Raw genomic sequence first — 15,741 nt, 5'->3', positions numbered from 1 at the left:
ATCGCTCTAATGCGTGATATACATTATGTTTAGTGTCACCATAGATCGTGCATGGAAAGTAAGATTGAGCGCAAAGCCGCACTGTGCACTGCATCCGGTGCGTGTTAAATATCCAGAAGCAGAAAGAGCGCCTTCTCTTGGTCGGTGAAGTCAATCTTGCGCCTCCTCCTGTGCCCAGCAGCCGACTCCTGTACCGCAGGGTCTCTCCCTACCATACACTTCACGAATTTCGGAAGGACCCTCGGGTCCTTTGCTGAAATCGGGAGCACAGATCGTACGCCTCTTGGAACGAGGAGAACTTGCGCTTGTCTTTCTGTAGTAACTTCCAGTCATCGGGGAGCGCGCTGAGGACGTGGCAGTACTCGCACGCGTCGGGGCCGAACCTGCATTTGACCATGAGCTGGGACAGACAGACGTTCCTCCCCCTAATGGAGTCGGAATGCTCGGGTCACCATTTCGTGAGACAAACGGAGTTCAGAGAGATGGAACGTACATCAGGTCCCGCACGCTCTTATAGTCCGGCGCATGTGAGTGCGCACAGTGCTGCCCCCGCGTGCACGCCCCGCGGTTATAGTACCTGCACGGTATGTCGTTTCCCGAGTGGTTGTACTCGCTGGAATTGGAACCGCAGTCCCACTCTTTGTCCAACGTCTCCAGCAAGGGCGGCCAGGCATCGTCCTCGGGCGTGATACTTGAATCGACCACATCGTCCTCGTCGGATTCAAAGAGGCTCTTACAAAGATCGAGCTCTGTCTGTGCCGCGGTGCACCCGGGGTCTTGTGTAAGGACTGTTTGGAAGTCTGACAGGGCGGTTAGCCGGATGTAGACGCTGGAAAGAGTATGCATCTTAGCACACACCTAAGATGGCACCCCTATACAAACCCAAAGCCTTTCTCGCCAAACCTCGTCTGTACCGGGCCTTATGGTACAAGGGATCCTTGCATAGAGCGTCGTCTGCAGCGGACTCCGCAAGCGTATACCTACCGCATCATTAAGGCAGTGAGCGACGTAGACAAACGCAGACTGGCCAATGCAGCGTTACACGGATATGAAACCTCATGTGGGCGTAAGGCATTTGCCCGTCGGTAAAATATAGTTGCTTCAAGGTACTCTTCTTTTCTGAAGTGCTCGTTCCCCGGTCTCCCAGGGGTCAGTACGGTTTAGGACTAAACCAATCAACCTTGCCTGTTTGTTGAGTGCTTCAGCCTCTTCCACGATGGTCTTGACGCGCGCTGCTCTCTGCGCGGTGCGTTCGGCTACTCTCTCCTGAATCTCTTTGCTGCTCATCTTCTTCGGTACTTTGTAACGTGTATTCTCCACGTCAGTGAGAACAGATCCTTTACGACGTGTCATGGTGAGTGGAAGATTGCAACGGGCGGAACGCAATTTATGGGGCGTGGCGGCCGGCGCGTTATGGAGATCCATTTAGCTGCGCGTCTCTATCACGTGCTGGTCTATCCGTCCTCCTCAAAGTTCCCAAATTCCTCCAAGCGCACAGGATCTATGGCGGCCATATATATCTGCTGATATCGGGAAAGCGACGGAACGTACTTGCCGTCAGGATAGTCTTATGATCGCGACCAGGGACAAAACATATACGCCAACCGAGGACCTGGTGATAAGCTTCCACGGCGGACAAATGCAGTGTCCAATTCCGCGGTGGCGCAGAAATTGGACAGTCTGTCTCTTCAACTGTCGAATTCCAGCCTATTCCAGCCCGACTGTCACGCTGTCACACTTGCGTCATCCTGACGGTGGCGCACGTTAGACACCGACGAGTGGGGTTTTCGTGTCGACTCCTGATCATGAAGATCTTATCTTGGGACGGACCGCCGTCTGCTCATCGCCGGGTCGCCAGACAACAGCGACGCTGTGCGCTCCCACCAAACGTTCATTGCCCGTGACTGTTGACGCTGATTTCGTGTCGGGCGTCGGGGAGTAGGGACATCGTCAGCAAGACCGGTTGCGATACAGCATTGGACTGTCGGCTTATGAGGCTGTGAGTGCCGTCTTGGACTGTCGATGCGCGCTGATGCTGCATATTGTACGGCGTAGCTTGGTCTGCCACCTGCTGGGTCTCAATCTATGGTCAATCCCTTGGTCGACGTCCGTGGGTTGAACACCCCTGGATCTACTCTAGCACCCCCCGACGGCCGCGAAACGGCCTCTTCTTGGTGTATACCTGGAGTGTCGTCACAACTAGTCTCATAAGTACCTCGTTGTGTCCCTTTGTCACTGAACTAACTGTGATGCAAGTTTAGGGTGTGTCGTTGTCGATGCCACCTGCAGGATCGAGACTTCGTCTGCCGATTTCGTGATCCCCCTTACCCTGGGACCAGCCTAGTGCCGTCGGCCTCAAACAGATCAACGCCATCGAGCACCGCTTCGAGGAGCTCCGAAATGCCTTCTCCTTCCCGCCACCATCAACGTTGCGCCCTTTCCTCCGGAGGACAATGTCGCCAGTGTGGACACCGCGGGCCTGCGCCCGCTCCCGCCCGCAGAGTGTGAGTCCACGCCACCGCCCAACCCACCGTACACGCCGCTGCCCACGTACGACCATAACCTGAGTCAGCTGCTGAGCCAGCTGGACGAGGTACAGAGTGGGGCGACGGGAGGGTGCGCGAGCACTGAAGGAGGTTGTGAGGTGCGTGCAGGGGGAGGTGAGGTGTTTCGAGGAGTGGAGGATGGGCTTGTAGGCGGTGTGGATGCGGATGGGAGCAGGATGCAAAGGAGGGCGGGCAGCCGAGGGAGGTCGAGAATGGGGTATCCACATCCATGCGATCGACGACAATGTCGAAGTCAAGCACTCGATGAAGCACCAGTGCCAGCTCCCGCTGCCATGGACGTCAATGAGGACGAGAACATCCCGGAGCCACCGGTGAAGATCGTAGTCGAGCCTGGGGATCCTGAGGACGCACCTCCTCCGGACACCTCTCATCAGGATGCTGCAAAGAAGGGAGAGATGGAAGTTGACCGGGAGGACACGGGATCGTGATGCCATTATCCAGGACATGGAATGACCAGTAGTGGAGGAGCCCCAGGACGCCAACGACGTCGAGGCAATCGCCGATGCTAGGGGTCGGCAGTACTTCAAGTTGTGTAATTGTTGTATTTGTAGTTTTGTGGTCAAGCTGACCGTCGAACAAAGCACTGTTCTACTATAAAGAATAGGCTGTACTGTACTAGAGACTTAATCTATATTATTTCCGGCCTCGACTTAAGTCATGCACGAGAAGTGTAGCTTCCGCAATGCCAAAGGTATGTGCTGGCCTCCTACGCAAAGCACCATGCGAAACAATATCATCCGGACGTATAGCGATCTCTTGAGCTGCAGACCGATTGTAGTAAAGTTTAGTAAGGAATCCTGGTCGACTGCTGAATGGGTTGCATCTTTGGTCATTCTCTGAGAGCTCCTGGTGTGCGCGAACAAAAATAAAAACTTGTTTGGTGTCCGTGACCAGCATTGACCAGATTGTCTTGATAAATCCTGAGGAGTAGCTCCCGTCAGGTAACCGGAAAATAATGGAGCTATTTCCCTCGTGCAGGCTATGGTCAGAGAAGTCCCTCTCCTTGTGCATGAAATGCTGCTTTCGAACAGCTGTCCGAGGTAGAATTACGGCGTTCTTTGGATGTGGCAAGTCTGCGTAGTGCCGCACGGTCACTCCAACTGCATGGAGATATGATAGGATGCAGTCATAAGCCATGGATGAAAGCATCTCGCCTGTAGTATGCTCCTTGAGAAACTTGAGATATGTCCCATCCGAAGCTGTCTGGATCGGCGCAACTGGCGATAGCAAGCTGTACGCTTTCGACAGTGGATCGTTAACTTGGATCGCATCTTGGATCTTAGCAGTTAACCGCCCATGGCGGCATATTTGCCTGAGCATAGTATAGTCAAGATCACCTGTTTTGCAGTCAGTAAAGTTTGTCAGACTTGGAGTCAAGCTGATATACGGGATACTCACCCATATGTCCATTTGTCTTGATTTTCTGGAGTCTGCCGTTGTGGCGTTCATATGGGAATTCACTGAGGGACATTAGTGGTCCCCAGAACTTCAGCATTTCACCATTATGCATAGCATAATGATGGTTCGGAACGGAACCTGAATGTGGGTATAACTTTTGAAGTGATGACCGATAGCGAATGTAGTGTTCCGTGTACCTATCTGCGGCGACATTAGAAGTCGAGAACGACCCGACGATGTTTGTACAAGTCACTAGATCATAGAAGTTGTCAAGCAGTGTTTTGTGTCGAGCAGTCTGCCGCCTTGAGGACCACATCTCCACCAGGACCATAGGGAGGATCACCGAGAACAGAATGAACCAATTATCAGCTTTCAGTTTCCCATGTGATTTGTCGCCGAGGTTTCTTGGAGGCCTCTCTACCCAAGTAGGGAGAACAACATCACCAATGCAAGCCCGGATCTTTGAGAGGTTAGTCGGATTAAATTCACAGGTAAGATGATTCCCGGGTTCAGATGGACCTGTCGAAGAGTCATCATCGCTATCGGATTCATCGTCGGGCTGTATGAAGTCATCATCACCACTCTCTTCTCCACTACTGTCAATGCGGAATTGGACAGGGCTGGTTGTCCTCTTCTCAGAGAGTGGTAAGTCATAGTGGGTGATGCTATCTTCGAGTAAGGCATCCACTTCAGCTGATAAGTCCTCTGTGTCGATATCCATAAAATTGTCATCGCCTGGGGCTGATGCTGCTATGCCCAGGTCATCCTTGTCATCGCCACCGGGCCCAGATTCAATACCTATTCCCCATTTCCTACGAGCATGATGCTGGAGAATACCCTCCATCCAATTATGCATTACACCGAGGACAGTATGTTGGACGGGGTTCCGGTAGAATAGCTTGTGAAGGGCAGACCATCGGACTCCATACTGAGAAAATAGCCGCTTCCTCTCGGCCTTTGTCTGTGCATCTCGCCAAAGACCAGCAGCCATTCGTACCTCTGCACCAGTCCGCGTTCCCCAGCTCGCAAGATCTAGAGACTCGATTTCACTCCTTCGCAGCGGACAGAAGGAACAGAATGGCTCGGCGCTGTGAGATGCAAAGCCAGCACCTTTGCGGATAGCCACAAGGTCACCGATGAATGGCATTACTCCAGCTCGAGTCCAAGAGCCATGTGGATGCTTGTAGGTGGGTATCAGCTTTCCGGTATAGAAATCAGCAAGCTGGTCAATGACGGGATCGACGATATGTGTGATGGTCGTGACACTTGGCTCATTTGGCGGCGGTGTGATACCAGCAAAGAATGTATTCTCCGGAGCCCATTGCAGATGTTCCGGAAGATTCAGACAGAATAGCATGATTGCACCAGTGGATATCTTCTTGCCTGCAATCTTATTCGTCAAGGGATTGAACCAGTCTATGAAGAAGCTGAAAACGAGATTCCCCCGAGTTGATGTGAAGGAACCAAAGCTTTGCCATGCTGGGCTGTCTCGTATACTGTACATGATCCCATCAGGGGATGGCTGACTTGTGTACGACTCCTCGATCAGATCTTCTATGCCAGGACGCGATAAGAACCATGTAAGCCATGCTTCAAACGACTGAGTAGTGTACAGCCGTCGAGGACAGGGTTGAGGTCCAGCATTACTCCCATGGCGTACAGTCCATAGAGCTTCACCACAAGGCTTACTTCGGCGTGTCTCCCGCCGTCGGCAAAATTCAGGACAATGATCCACTGGATACTGTGCAAAGCACTTTGGACAGCACACGGACCGGATTAGAACAGGATCAATTGACAAGGTGGACAGAGCAGAGTGTATGTCGTCCTTCAAGTTGAGTTTAGGCAATGCTGATTCAGGTGCCACCGAGACGGTGAGCGCAAGCTGGAAAGCCATGAAGAAAATGATGTGGATGACCTTCAGTACCACAGTCGAGGCTCGCCGGCTCAAGCCACAGCAAATGTGAAGCCAGGCTGCAAGTACGAGGGCGAGTGTGATGATAGGTGAGCTCTGTTGCTCGAAATCTACATGAAGGATTCAGCTAGTAGGGCACCGAATACTAATTATGAGCATACCTGTGTCCCTAGCCCATCCTCTATGCATATCTGGCTTCACAGTCTCAGTTTCAGAGAGTGGCCCTCCGCCAGCCTCAGAGTTATCGACAGATGCTTCCAACTTGCAAGATATGAGTTGCCTCACACAATCACAGCAAAGGATATCATACCATGTCTGTACGTCTTTTCCCTTTCCTGCTTCGGACCTTTGAGCGAGTGCGCCGCCCACGTTCCTTCTGCTGAGGTTGGTTGCAGTCATCCGTGCTCGACTGGTCTCCTTTATGATCCTGGCTATCATCCAGCTGATTTGTCACTGCATCTCGGAGGGCTTCATGATCCTTTACGAAATGTGCCCGGCGAGTCTTAGGATGCACAAGACGCCCTGATTGTGTTTTGCCACCGGCATCGACATAGCTTGCAGTGCTGCATGTCCTGCAGAGGCATACCACCCGGACAGCCTCGGGCGGTTGAGATCCAGCTCGAGTCAATTGCTCAGGGATGTTCATACAAGAAGGCTCAGTGGGAAGGTGAGATGTTCATGAGATACAGACGACCGACACAACACAGGAGGCGGATGATTGGGACGTAATTACGGTGACATGCATGCATATGATTACTTAAAAATGTATAAATTATATACATGCAAAGCTAGCCTACAATGTTCTCAGATGTGCCTATCTACCATCTGAGCAAATCTCTTGCGCTGTTCAATTACTCCCTTATCCTCATCCTGTCCAACGACTCCCCCATCTTCATCCGAGTCATCCTCCGCTTCATCACCTGACTCAGCAGAGATAGATTCCACCTCTTCGTCTGGGATGTTGTAACGTTTGAGCACCTCATCTGCATTCTCCTCGAAAAGCTGATGGTCGTCCTTCGCCTCAGCAGCGAAAAGAGGCACCTGCAAGATGAGCGATGCATCTGCCGGAAATGCCAGTCTTTCGTTGGTGATCTTCCTACGGACACCAGGGAGTAATCGGTTATAGAAATCGGGGTCAAAGTAGTCAAGCGGCATCGTAGTCGGTAGGCTTCGGAACGAGGAGTCTCGCGGATTGACAGGCCAAACTCGCTCTCGTTGAGTCCATCGGCGCGTTAGGAGAGTTGTTTCCTTCCAGACTTCATCAAACCTCCTGAAGAACCTATTCGCAGCTTCAGAGCGCTCTGGTCTCCGTCTAATGACGTACGCGCGAACGGACGGGTCCCATTCGTCGTCTGAGGTGGCCTTGATGTCGGATACAATGTCGATGTAACGCTTGGGGAGACCCTGTTCTTTCGCGAACTTCTTCCTGGCTTTTGCAAGCTGAAAGAGCATCAGAATCATCAAAATGAGGACATGTAGAAAGCCGTAGCTTACCCGGCAACGATTCTTGTATGCATTCCTCTGCTCCTCAGAGAGTGAAACACTACCCGGTGATCTGTCCTCCTTCTTAAACCGCTTCTGTTGATAGTGATGGACAAAGTGATCGTACAGCTTCAGGAGTAGCGGTGTATCCGACGTATATTTCAGATTCGGGCCCAAGAAAGTATATGTTCCTGAGACAAGGGCCTGCTTGAAGGTCGCAAGGGCGATGATACGACAAGCTGAGTTATACAATGAGTAGGGTGTGTCACGGAGGTCGGGACACCAGCACGTAAGCCCGTAACGAGCGATGTATGCCTGCATGTACTGGAGGATGTGCTCTTCGACCTCCAGGACATACGGTGGTGCAGTGCCCCGTGCTCCGAAACGGAATGACCGCGAGACATCAACCAGGCTGACATTGATTAATGGTAGTCCGGCGGTAGCTGCGATGAGATTCCCCTCAGAGGAGAATCGCGCGGCGAAGTCGGTGAGGACGTCCGAAGGTGGGACTTGCGGGACGGCGTATCGTTCTAGCCTCCACAAGATCCGGATATGTGTATACAATGCTTTCTGTATGGATACACATGTGAACGACTGCATCAAGAATCATGAATCATGAAAAAATCTTACCTTCAGTCCACCGAGATCAGGAGGCAGTTCAGAATTGAGGACACGATACACCTGCGCGGTAGGTTTCTTTGTCGGGGTTGAAGACTTTCGCCGGCGCAGCTTCGGGTTCAGAGGGATCTTCTTACGCTTTGGGAGGGGATACGGAAGACTGGATCCTCCAACGCGTTTCGGAGCAGTGCTGGCGGTGGCGGCGTTCATCGGAGAACGTGACGAGGCTCCAGACGCCTGTTGCGGCAATGGTAAGCGTCCCGGGGCTCCCTGCATCACAACGTCTTCCCCATCTTGCATGGCGTCCTCCCTGCATGTAACTTAGTGCCAGCGATAATAGAGATAGAGATACGACATACCTCGCGTTACCCCGTGCTGCCTGCAGCTCTGCATAGAGTGAATCTATCTGTGCCTTGTACACCTGCTCCCGCTGCTCGAATTCCGCTCGCAGAGATTGCTCCCGTGCGGACTGCGCTGCCTGCATCTCGACCCGGATCTGCTCATGTCGTTGCTGGACTCTCTCGATCTCTCTATGGAGAGCGCCCTCGATATAAGCTGCAAATTCAGGTGTCAGCTGCGGGACTTGACCGGGCGTTGTCACTGTGTTTGCGTTTGCGTCTACGGGCTGACCAGACATATGTATCTAACGTGCAAAGCGTGCCACTTGAAAGGATCGAGTAGCGAAATGATCAGCGGGCGAAACTCGAATAACTTATATTAGACTTTCGAGTTCGATCTTGAGCTATAAGCGAGGGAACTCCAAGGAATATTCCTTGCGATGTAACGATCGCTCTCTGCGCTCTTGACGGCCGCCAGAAAGAGGACCTTGGTGAAGAAGTCATCCAAGCCATATAGATGTACATTTCTCGACAGTGTATGAGCACTGAGAGCACATCCAAAGTTTGAATTGATCAGCATAGGTGCCGGGATCAGGCAGAGCCACAGCCTTATCGGTCCATCTCAACGGATGCGCAAATAGGCTTAGGTGACGTGAGTTTGCTTCGGACGCTCAATATTTCGACGTAGGCCGCGTTGTAGTGCTATAACAATACATATCATCCAAATTTTGGACCTTAGGTAGCCATCCGACAGCCTACAGGTCCCATTTTCGCAGCTGTCACGCGCTCCGTGTGACATATCACACTCGGACTTCACCGGGATCCGGAGATGACATCACAGTTACAGTGTGACGCGGGGCCGGAAGCAACGGAATTTGACAGCTGAAGGGACAGACTGTCCAATTTCTGCGCCACCGCAGAATTGGACACATCATTTGTCCGCTGTGTTCGGCATGGATAGGCCTGGATAGGCTAAGGATTCGAATCTCACTGAGGTTGTAACCTCTATCTTCTGACCTCCCCAACGTCTTTCTTGTACCCGCCCCGCGTCAAATCGTCGAAGAATATGGCTCCCTTGAAAGCGACGGTGAACTGTGATATGGGGGAGGTACGTCCTTAGTTGGATGTAACCCAAGGGGCGTCGGTATTGAAGCTTTGCTCGGTGAAAGGGGTATTCCCTGTATACAATGGTAAGAGCACCTATACCGCTTCTCCGGAGGCGGATTGTCATAGATGAACAACACAGGGCGACGATGAGTCCCTAATGAAGACCATCCACCTTGCGAACATCGCATGCGGGTTCCACGCCTCGTTCGTACATTCCTGATATCCGCGCAGACAATCGCTTCATACACACCAAAACTCAGCGACTTTTCAATCATGGACAAGACCGTCCAGCTTGCCAAGGAGAACAACGTCCTCGTCGGCGCGCACCCCTCTCTCCCTGACAGGCAAGGTTTCGGCCGGCGCGAGATGGCCATGGAGCCCGTACGCCCTTCCTCCTCCGCCCCCTCCGCGTTCTCTTACATGTTCTTTCCTCTTCCAGGATGAGCTCGCAGCATGCTTCACATACCAAGTTGGCGCGCTCTCCGGCTTCCTGAAGCGATACGACCTGAAGTTGCACCACGTGAAGCCGCACGGCTCCGTCTACGGCATGTGCGCGCGCGACAAGGGGCTCGCGAAGGCTGCCATGACGGTGTGTAAATCATTCGGGGATGATGTTGCGTTCATGGGGCTCGCGGGCACCGCGCACGTCGACGCGGCGCGGGAAGCGGGGGTGCGGTTCATTCCCGAGTGGTTTGCGGATTTGGATTACAGCCCCGAAGGCAAGCTCCTTATCACCAAGTGTGTGTCTTATTGTACGACACAGCCATGTGTGTGTGGGTTACTCAGTGATCGGGATGTATGTCCTGCAGGAAACATGCCCCTGTAACTCTGGAAGAAGTCCGCAGAAGGGTAACAAACCTCCTCGAGAACCGCCAGCTGACGACGACGAGCGGCACCCTCCCTTTTGCCGAAGATGTCTCTGAGGTGTCCATATGCGTGCACAGCGATACTCCAGTACGTCCGTGTCTGCGCTCAGTGTAGCATGAAACGAATCTGATGTTGTCGTGATAGGGCGCGGTCGAGATCGCGAAGGAGGTGAAGAGGCTGGTGGATGAGAGTAATCAGAAGAATGGGTACACCGTCTAAGGATCAAGTACAAGAAGACATCTAGGGATTGTTCGTTGTATGAGTGGGACTGATGGATGTCTGAGACGGCGGAAAATGTATGCTGGCCTCGTCTAGGCGACTCTACATGCAAGACATCACAGAAGGTATCACTACTGGAGTAAATTACTGCTGACAGCAAACGCAGACGTACTGTGGACTTCTCTTCCGTGGATAAAATGACGTACATCAGCTGGGCGACAACGAGCAGGACCCGAAAGCAAGATACATCCTGATCACTTGCACGAACCCTCCTACGGCGCTCACGAGTGGAATCAGCACTATCACGGCTTTCAAGACATTCAATGGCGTGAGCGGGGAGAAGTTGGATCTGCCGATGGTGGCTACCGTAGCCCCGAAGAATTGCCCCGTGCACAACCACGCCATGAACCACTCTCTCTCCGCGACGGTGCTGTTCCCCTTGTGGAAGCCGCTGATGACATAGATGACTATGTAAGGCAGCACCAGGGCTGCTGTCCCCACTGTGAATTCGAAGACTTGAGCCAGGATCTCGGATGTGGACAACTGCAGAAGGTCTGGCACTGTGGCTGAACTTAGTAAGGGTGAGATACGAGCAGGCCAATGCTAACTATGAGATTGTCCACTCAGGACCTCACGGAGGGTTCGTAGTGCATGTAGCAACTCGAGGCGATCGATACACGACAGAAGAGTTTGTGGTCGATGCAACGTGGAATACATATTCAGCTCCGGGAGCGTCATTCGGGAGAAGGATAAAGTCCCGAGTCTCCGATTCAGGCATCCCCGCAACGGCGACCCTGAGGATGGCAGCAGAGGCGTTATCACTTTCGCCTGTCTTGGATGCATACCGTAGAGACAGGTACCCGGGGGTCATCCTTGTGTGATCTGCGCAGACACTAGGATTTCCTGACCGCGGCAGATACCCAACGCATCCGTCAAACCTGGGGTATGGCCACCGCCGTTGTGCCTCTTGGAGCACTGGAGTGCTCAGCACATACATGTAGGGATAATTCCCAAGTAGAAGGCTGCCCAGGAGATTGACCAGAGACATCAGGGTGTGAGGGAATACACACAAACCGAACGGGGCATATCCGTACCGGTTGATTTGGTCTCCTCTGGTGCGGTATAGCGTGAGTGATGAGAAGAACAGTTGCCCGATCGACACTGCCATCTGCAATCTGCTATGGGACCTGGGTAGCTTCACATCCCAGCAGTTGTTGAGACGCCGCCTGGAAGTTCGGTTCAGCCCACACGTAGACCTCGGAAAGTTTCCATTCCATATTCCCCGAAATGATACGATGCCGTACATCTATTTTCCTACAGGAAGAGACATGAAGACATGCGGAGGGTAACGGGTCATTGATGAAGTATATCCATCAATTCTATATGTCTCGAGGAAGAAAATGGCGAGCCCTTACTGAGAGGGAGTCAAGAAGTAGTTATCGGGTATTCCAACATAGACCAGGTCCGGAGAAGCTGCAGGCTGCCAGTCTTGACCGCGCCCAACAACTAAGAGTGCTTCACTTATTAACGCGCCATAGAGATCGCTCCGTTGATTCCACAAGATAATTCTTCGTTTCAAGAGTTCGAGAGAGTATCGTAAGCTGGCGAAGGGTATGAAGACGACGACTATCTTCCAGGCGATCGTGTCGTAGGCCCGCGCTCCGGGGGTGGAACGTGCCGTCCCTGCATGTGTAATATAGTTCTCCACCAGGAAGACGACCACGTCGGTCCGAGAAGCCGGCACACAGATCAAGGCAGTACGTATGGGAATCGTAAGGCCTGAGGTCGCGGTAAGTGCTAGCAAGGTCAACAGTGCCAGAAGGCAAGAGGGGCGAGAATGCAACATGCCCCCGGAAACACCGGGGCGTAAAGGTCGGCCAGATCGAGTGGTGATACTTATATAAAGCCAGGCATCGCTGACACGCCTAGAGGGCAGCATCGTGTACAAGGTTCAGCAGATCACAATCCTGCCGACTCGAAGCAGGACAATCCGATACGCGATGCTTACCCTTAGCCTCGTTTGCCGAAGGCGCTTCGTAGCTGCACAGCGGGCACTCCGGTTCGCCCATGAATGTGGAGTCTGCATGAAATATCGCGGTTGGCAGGCGGAACGTGTGCCTCATTCATCCCGGGTGTCTTGCCAAATCTCTAGAGTTACAGGTCAATTTCACCCTAGGAAGACGGACAGAAGAGACATACGACTCTATTTTGAGGAAGCCATGCGTAGACATGCGGTTTCCTCACCATCTAAGCAAGTGATCATAATATGCCCATAGGAAGCGAATAAGAGGAGACACCAGAACTGAGCGGGAACCCTTCAGTGGCCCTACTCCCATCCCGCCGGATGACAGCGGCTTTTCGAAGACAGGGGGCGAGGTCGCCATCGCGCATCATTGTCAGCAAGCGAGAAGTATCGATATTTTGTCACAGCAGCCGCTGTTTCATAGCGCTCCGGACTGCGGTGCCATACCAGTAGAAGTGATACGTACAGGCCACGGGAGCGAAAGTCGTGAACTTCATGATCAAGCATGTAGCATGCAATCACAACCGAACCGCCAGTCAACTGCGTCACTTCCTTCTGAGGAGAATCCGTATGCCTCAAAAGCAAGAAAGCGGCAGAGCACCACACAATGAAGGGAAGCAAATATGTTTCATCAGTTCGGTGTCAACGAGCACGACCCAAAACTGAGGTACATCATGATGACCTCAACGAATCCTCCCATCGCGCTAGCTAAAGATATGCAGACGATTGAGACCTTGAGAGCGTTCACCCATGACCAGCAAAAGGAACCCGATCTCCCGAGCGTGGCGATAGTCGCCCCAAAGAATTGGCCCATGCCTAGCCACGCCATGAGCCATGCCCTCTGCGCGATGGTGCTGCGCTCTGCCTTAAATCCGCTGAGAGCATATATCACGAGGTACGGGAGTACCAGAGCCACTGGCCCTCCTATAATTTCGAACAAATCAGATTTGTTGAGTTGAACGTCGGGGCCAAGACGCTTTCGAACTGTATTGAGTCAGGAAGATGTAAGCAACAGGTTAGAAATACTCACGGGTTGCCCGGAAGCCTTCCTGGGATCGGCAGCTATCATATGCAGCTTGTAGTATGCGGAGCAACTCCAACCGAATACCAGTGCGGGATGGAGGTACTCGTTTAGTGTTGGTAACGGATTGGATATGAAAGACGAAGTCTGTGGCGTTTGGGTCCGACAGGAGCTCGAACTCTCTGGGTTCCGAGCCATCCTCGACTCTAACCGTAAGGATATCCCGAGATTTCTTTTCGTCGTCGTCCGTCTGCACTTCAGAGTGCCAGGACAAATAAACCGGAGTAAAGGCAGGGTCGTGCGGGCCAGTACTACCAGTTTCGTTGCGTGGCAAGTAGCCCACGTACCCGTCGAAGCTCGCGTCCGGGCGCCGCGCAGCTTCCTGAAGCACTGGGGTATTCAGGACGTATACGTATGGATAATCCCCCAGGATCATGCTACCGAAGAGGTTTACCAGAGACATTAGGGTATACGGGATCACGGATAAGCCAAAGGCTGCATATCCGTAATAGTCGATTTGATCGCCCCTTGCGCGGTACAGCGTCATCGAAGAGAAAAATAGTTGTGCGATAGATATCGCCATTTGCAACCAGCTCTGAGACTTGGAGAGTTTGACGTTGACGTTTTCAGGGTTCTCCAGGAGATGCCGCGTAGCTGTATGCATATCCAACTCCGACCATACATAACCTTCTGGTAGAACCCCGATATTCCCAAAGATGTTTCGATGTCGGTGGTCAACCGGCTTACATGGAGCAATTTGAAGTGCAGCCGTCGCTCGCCGGTGGGAGCTGGCACATGGTGAGTCTGAGATTGCAGTGATGGGGAAGCGGCGGACTCACAATGCATGATGCGAGAGGAACCCTTCCTGTAACCGCACGTATACCTTGTCGACGTTGGGCCGCCTTGCAGGTCTCCACGTTTTGGAATTTCGCGCGACAACAATGAGGGCTTCCCTTGCCAGAGCTCGACCCAGGTCGTCCCTTCGACCCCACAAATGAATCTTACGCTTGATAAGCTCCAGAGAATATCGCAAGCTTGCGAAGGGTACGAATACCACCATCACCTTCCACGCAACCGTGTCGTACCACGACGCACCAGGAGTAGAAAGTGTGGTGCCTGCATGTGCAACATAATTCTCGAGCAGGAACACGATCACGTCAGTCCACGAAGTCGGTACGCAGACGAGGGACTCGTATATCGGCATTGGAAGGGCTTTCGTGACAGCGATTCCTAGAGAGGTCGCCGATACAAGAAAGGGGACGATGTGCGAGTAGGGCATGGTTCACGGGGAGGATGCCAACCAGCCCGCGCTCTGATATGGGCGGACGATCCGTGGCACGCGTGCAGGGGCTGGATTTTCTTCAAAGTTTCATAGGTTCAGAGACTGCGAGTTGTGTTAATCGCGAATCAAGTCTACAATGTGTCTCCTGTCTTCGCCTTGTCATGCGGTTCTGCGTCGTGTTGTAAGCGTGGACTGAGGGATCGTGATACGGAAGGACATACGCGTATATATGTCCTTGTACGTGGTTACACTGGTGACAGAACCTTCCTTACATTAAGACTATGCGCGGGATCACGGTAAGTACATGCGCCTTCCTCGATGGTCGGATATAGGCGCTGGCAGTCCCATATATACCAATGGGCGCTCGCAGTATATTTCAGTCCAAAGGCAGCCGTGCTGTCAGATGGGCGGTGAATAAGAGAACATACCTGGAACTTGACTACCACCGTACTGGCGAGTCACTGGTAGGGTCTAGCATGGGTATACCCGGGTTAACCCGTGGGTGTGCCCGCGGGCAAAGTGCTGGCGAGGACGGTGCCCGTACCCGACCCGGGCAAAGTGACATGGGTATGGGTAGACCCGTGGGTGTACCCATGGGTACCCATGGGTGCCCACGGGTACGTGTATTGTCAAGTACCTCTATCTCGTGCTGATAGTGTATAGGGTAAGAATTATATGCTATCATTTGCTTTTGCTTTGCCCTTCCCCCTCCCTTCGCATCTGCCTTATTACCTGCCTCAATCACTTGAGCAACAACTTCCCCATCGGATAACAGAGGGGTCTTGATCCATGAGCCTACTGCTACCTGGGCCTTGAATGATTGCAAGGACATATTATGCTGTAAGTGATTGAATGGAGTGGTACATATGCCAAGATGTCATCCAGCTTGTGGGCCAATGGAGGCATG

General features: G+C 52.7%; 7 protein-coding genes across 7 annotated transcripts; 1 reads left to right on the top strand and 6 right to left on the bottom strand.

The window, feature by feature from the left end:
- Positions 1–220: 220 nt before the first annotated feature.
- On the bottom strand, positions 221–1,353 carry GLOTRDRAFT_131620 (uncharacterized protein; the record flags this gene model as incomplete). The annotated part of the gene is made up of 4 exons (XM_007870416.1): positions 221–425; positions 494–800; positions 859–980; positions 1,181–1,353. 4 exons carry the CDS (start codon positions 1,351–1,353, stop codon positions 221–223), a joined length of 807 nt encoding a protein of 268 aa, XP_007868607.1.
- A 454-nt stretch (positions 1,354–1,807) lies between these two features.
- GLOTRDRAFT_111944 (uncharacterized protein) lies at positions 1,808–3,211 on the bottom strand. Its single transcript, XM_007870415.1, has one exon. The coding sequence runs from the start codon at positions 3,011–3,013 to the stop codon at positions 2,258–2,260; it is 756 nt and encodes a 251-aa protein (XP_007868606.1). The 5' UTR covers positions 3,014–3,211; the 3' UTR covers positions 1,808–2,257.
- Positions 3,212–3,915: 704 nt separating this feature from the next.
- Positions 3,916–6,523, bottom strand: GLOTRDRAFT_46026 (uncharacterized protein; the record flags this gene model as incomplete). The annotated part of the gene is made up of 2 exons (XM_007870022.1): positions 3,916–5,979; positions 6,188–6,523. The coding sequence occupies 2 exons, from the start codon at positions 6,521–6,523 to the stop codon at positions 3,916–3,918; spliced, it is 2,400 nt and encodes a 799-aa protein (XP_007868213.1).
- A 512-nt stretch (positions 6,524–7,035) lies between these two features.
- GLOTRDRAFT_16697 (uncharacterized protein) lies at positions 7,036–7,581 on the bottom strand (the record flags this gene model as incomplete). Its single annotated transcript, XM_007869959.1, has 2 exons — positions 7,036–7,317; positions 7,372–7,581. Coding segments are annotated over 2 exons (492 nt in total), but the record flags the coding sequence as incomplete, so codon positions are not given.
- A 1,680-nt stretch (positions 7,582–9,261) lies between these two features.
- On the top strand, positions 9,262–10,720 carry GLOTRDRAFT_64066 (LamB/YcsF). The gene is made up of 7 exons (XM_007870414.1): positions 9,262–9,423; positions 9,485–9,505; positions 9,562–9,626; positions 9,683–9,803; positions 9,862–10,160; positions 10,232–10,376; positions 10,434–10,720. Exons 1-7 carry the CDS (start codon positions 9,382–9,384, stop codon positions 10,506–10,508), a joined length of 768 nt encoding a protein of 255 aa, XP_007868605.1. The 5' UTR covers positions 9,262–9,381; the 3' UTR covers positions 10,509–10,720.
- Positions 10,716–11,379, bottom strand: GLOTRDRAFT_131617 (uncharacterized protein; the record flags this gene model as incomplete). Its single annotated transcript, XM_007870413.1, has 2 exons — positions 10,716–11,079; positions 11,144–11,379. The coding sequence occupies 2 exons, from the start codon at positions 11,377–11,379 to the stop codon at positions 10,716–10,718; spliced, it is 600 nt and encodes a 199-aa protein (XP_007868604.1).
- Positions 11,380–13,162: 1,783 nt separating this feature from the next.
- Positions 13,163–14,831, bottom strand: GLOTRDRAFT_95311 (uncharacterized protein; the record flags this gene model as incomplete). Its single annotated transcript, XM_007870412.1, has 4 exons — positions 13,163–13,515; positions 13,562–14,206; positions 14,300–14,340; positions 14,392–14,831. The coding sequence occupies 4 exons, from the start codon at positions 14,829–14,831 to the stop codon at positions 13,163–13,165; spliced, it is 1,479 nt and encodes a 492-aa protein (XP_007868603.1).
- Positions 14,832–15,741: the final 910 nt, after the last annotated feature.

The sequence above is a fragment of the Gloeophyllum trabeum genome, assembly GCF_000344685.1.
Source record: "Gloeophyllum trabeum ATCC 11539 unplaced genomic scaffold GLOTRscaffold_00011, whole genome shotgun sequence".
In the NCBI taxonomy this organism is placed as follows: Eukaryota; Fungi; Basidiomycota; class Agaricomycetes; order Gloeophyllales; family Gloeophyllaceae; genus Gloeophyllum; species Gloeophyllum trabeum.
Note: the sequence above shows the minus strand (reverse complement) of the source record. Positions and strands in the feature narration are given on the sequence as shown.